The 3,913-nt window shown below is 34.6% G+C and overlaps 1 protein-coding gene across 1 annotated transcript in view; it reads right to left on the bottom strand.

The window, feature by feature from the left end:
• Positions 1-1,408: 1,408 nt before the first annotated feature.
• Positions 1,409-3,913, bottom strand: part of TRIADDRAFT_58216 (uncharacterized protein) — a gene marked incomplete at both ends in the record, with an annotated part of 3,213 nt that continues 708 nt past the window's right edge. The window contains 4 exons of the mRNA XM_002114060.1: positions 1,409-1,504; positions 1,613-1,807; positions 1,890-1,961; positions 2,613-2,653. Of these exons, the coding sequence (XP_002114096.1) occupies positions 1,409-1,504; positions 1,613-1,807; positions 1,890-1,961; positions 2,613-2,653 (404 nt within the window). The remainder of the gene's footprint in view (positions 1,505-1,612; positions 1,808-1,889; positions 1,962-2,612; positions 2,654-3,913) is intronic.

Below are 3,913 nucleotides of genomic sequence, written 5' to 3'. Positions count from 1 at the left end.
TACCTAACTTTAAATTTAATGCATGATGCCCGTTATCTTTATAATCCATTGTAACACCTATTGGTGTGATAATTCTAAATTTCAAAAGTTTCTTCAAATATTATAGAAAATATTTTATTTCGACTCATTTAGCAAATGCGGTATTACCTCTATCAATCAGTTTAAATAGTAATGAAAAATTTTCGATATTCCTTACTCGTAGGAATAAATTAATAATAATAGCCTCTACATTAGTAAATTATGTATAGCTTAAAATAAGATCTTGCCATCATTCATTTTCAGTCCAATAAAATAGCTATTCTCGTAATGAGCAAGCCGATGATCATCATACAGCTAAATTGAACTTTCCGGTAATCCTTGTAATTCTTCTCTCAATGTAAATTTACCCAATTTGATACTAGTATATCGTCACTAACAAAATGTATATATATGTATACAACCCGCGTAGCATTATCGGCCTAATTTTAAAGTAACGTCCACTAATTGCACATAGAAATTTCTACATATAATTTTAGTATATCGCATATTAAATTACAATAAATTTAAGCAACGTCAAGCGCTGCAACATTGTGTTTCTGGCATACACCTACTCTCTGTTTGGCCGTATAAAGCGCACCCACATCTATAAAGCTAGGTGCGTAACAGGGTCGCTTGTGGTGGTATAGTATGGATAGTAAATCCTCATTAAATTACTTCAAACCGAGACTTACATAATTACGATTGCAACTTCATTTTTAAGGCTATACAACTAATCTGTCATGGTGCAGTAGTGACAGTAATATGTACTGTAAAGTAAAACTACAATACAAGCATATAGAATATCAAGTATCACGAGCAAGGGTTCGACTGGTTCCTATGCAAATTACGAAGACTAGTAGACTCAATGCTCCGAAGTACGGAGGTAATATAATATATTTTATCAATGTACTGTACATAATGCAGTACATTTTATAATGCTGCTATTCACGCTGTTATGAATATTGAACATGTCGATTTTATTGTAATATAGGAGAATAATATCAAGACCAAAAGTAAAGCGCCTACATGCGCATATGGCTTTTCTTTATCATGAAATAACTAATCAACGGATCGTACTACATTAACTACGAGTAAAACTACAACGGTAAAAAGTTATTAAATGTCCTTATTTCGCAAGGCACAATCCATAAGATTGATGATCTTTCTATAGCGATTTAACGTGGTACGGCCAAAAATACATATAGTACTATGCATGATTTTTCAAACAAAATGTGATGCAAGTTATAATATGAAAAATCATTTCTACGTTAACAAATCATATTCGTAAGCTTTGGATATTTATACGCTGATTAATTGATCAGCATAGAAATGATTCAAAACTTAGCATTAACAAGCAATGAATGAGTCGATAGATAAAATATAAATTCCGTTAGACAGAAGGCGAAGAAGTACTAAACCCATATCCTGGCGGGAATCGATCGGCAGTTGCAGAAGCAGTATTCCTGACCGAACTAGTCAGCATGAGCTACGGAGGGATTATGATTATATTATTAAATATGTACAAAAAATGTTCACAATTCGATTCAAGTTTTGTAGACCGTTTTGATTTACAATCGCATCAAAAACGACTTACCCATTTGACAGCTTTAACTCTTTGCATCCATATCGAAGTTCCAACTATACAAGATGATATAGGGGCATAAATGCCAGCGTACACTACAGCCAGTGTATTGTCCAAATAAGAAGTAGAAATATAATGCAAATTTACAGCAAATGCGATAGCCATCGGTATCTCGCCTGCAGTTGTTCCTACGAGGTATAGGTTTACCTATCAGATTTGCAAGATACATCAATTTACGGTTAGATGTAAACGTTGTGATAGCTAGTTTACATTATATTGACATTCTTACATTACTGATGAAATGCTCTTTTCTTTCTTCCGAAATGAACACATATACAACAGCGGCTGAAGCGAAGATTGTCTAAAAATTAACAATTGACGAAAAAAGTTGATGAAAATCCGAGAATTGCAATGACTGCACGTTACGTCAAGACTAGCTATTGATACCAAATAGATAATAACAACTCTGCGAGAAAAAATTTTAAAAGATTGCAATTTAAGAGGGAATACACATACTGTCAGTGGACATAATGCATCGGCAGCGTAGTTTCAGCGAGGTGTACGAAAGACTAAATTTCAAAATGGCTGGATCTACTGTACATTGTACAGTACAATAGTTCACAGTAAGATAACAGTAGTCGGGTAAATCCCGTTTCATATTTAGACAAAACCCCGTAAGCATTATAGATTTACTGGCATCAAGGAAGCTATGACTGTTGTTATCTACGGAACTAGTGCATGTACAGTATTGTATGTAGTCATGACGATTAACCCGTAAAAAATGATAATTAAATAAATATGCCATGAAATACTGTACCAGAGTATAGAAATTGCTTTCTTACTAAAATGTCATTCGTGCTTCCTTTGCTTGATGAGCTAATAGTTGCGTATCAGCTGACATCTATTCTGATTGCAATGTATATGCAACAATTGTACTACACTGTAGGTAGGGGCAATTTGCTTGAAATATTCGGAGTCAGCAAAACAGACTGCCACGTCCATACTAATGTACCAGTGTTTTGTATGTAATTTGGTCTGTTGCTTCATTTACTACTAGCAGAATCATGTTACAATGGAATACACATCAAAGATTACTAAAAAGAAAGACATGGAAACGGTAAAGTATCTATATGAATATCCTAAATTAATTAACCATGTCCGCTTAGTAGTGTAAACTCAGGTATATTTTAAACTTGCAATATCCTGTACACTGTAGAGTACAGTAGACTGTTCCAACATTTGTTAGCGATCGAATCTGAAACGCAAAATATAGTAATAAAACATACATACAGTACTGTACTGCACACTCAGTGTCCAGTATAGAGAGAGATATGAGTAGATTAGCATTAGCCCCATTTGTTTTGCGCTAAATTCATTGTACACTTCGCTGAAACAGTCCTACCGATGTAGTACTGTATTTCATGGTGAAGATCAGTGAAAAACCGAGCGGCGCATAGCCGATTTAGTCCAAATCGGGTTTGCACCGCTCGGTTGAGTAAATTATTGTAGAGACTTTTAGAAAAAACTAACAAAGACGATTTAACTAAGGTTAAGTACTTTATTAGCTTAATTATTAAAGGTCCAACATCAAAGAGAGCCGTCCTATGACAGAATTTAGACCAGCACTGTATCCGCACCATGGAATTTGAAGCACACACAGACCAATAAACATCGCATTTCACAAGGACTGCAAAGAGTCCCGTTATATAAGCCGAGGAAAGAGTCCTTTGCGAAATCATTGCAAGCATGCTAATCTGTAAATTAATATCTAGATATAGATATATCTACAGTATATATGAACATATCTATTGTATATTATCCATATTTATTTCAAATTCAAGTCTAAATTACTCACTTTACAGTCAGTTGGCTCAAATCAAATCCTATACTCATATCTAAAGTACAGTACTGTGCTATATCCGATATGATCCTAACACTCTATACAGCCACGCCAAGTAATTGAAAACATAACATCTCAAAGTGAATCATGTCCAGTCATTGGCACCAATTGTGCTGAGTATATATGACATATACACGCGTACTCGTAATGCTTCTAAAAAAATGCAAGGAAAAAGGCAAAATTCCATTTTATGTGAAATGAAATTCACAAAAAGAATGCAAGCCATATTCCTGCTGCACTGTAGTTTTGCCAATGAGTTTGATCACTTGCAGTAAGTTCAAGGTAGGTAGCTGTTTGTACAGTACAGGGTACAGGCTGGTTGCACTGTACAGTGTACAGTACACTGTAACAATTCAACACAATGAATCAATTCATTCTGTTAAAAATTGTCAATTACCTTCTGCCAGGCATAT

The sequence above is a fragment of the Trichoplax adhaerens genome, genomic scaffold (assembly GCF_000150275.1).
Source record: "Trichoplax adhaerens TRIADscaffold_7 genomic scaffold, whole genome shotgun sequence".
In the NCBI taxonomy this organism is placed as follows: domain Eukaryota; kingdom Metazoa; phylum Placozoa; class Uniplacotomia; order Trichoplacea; family Trichoplacidae; genus Trichoplax; species Trichoplax adhaerens.
This window is presented reverse-complemented; position numbering and strand designations above follow the sequence as displayed.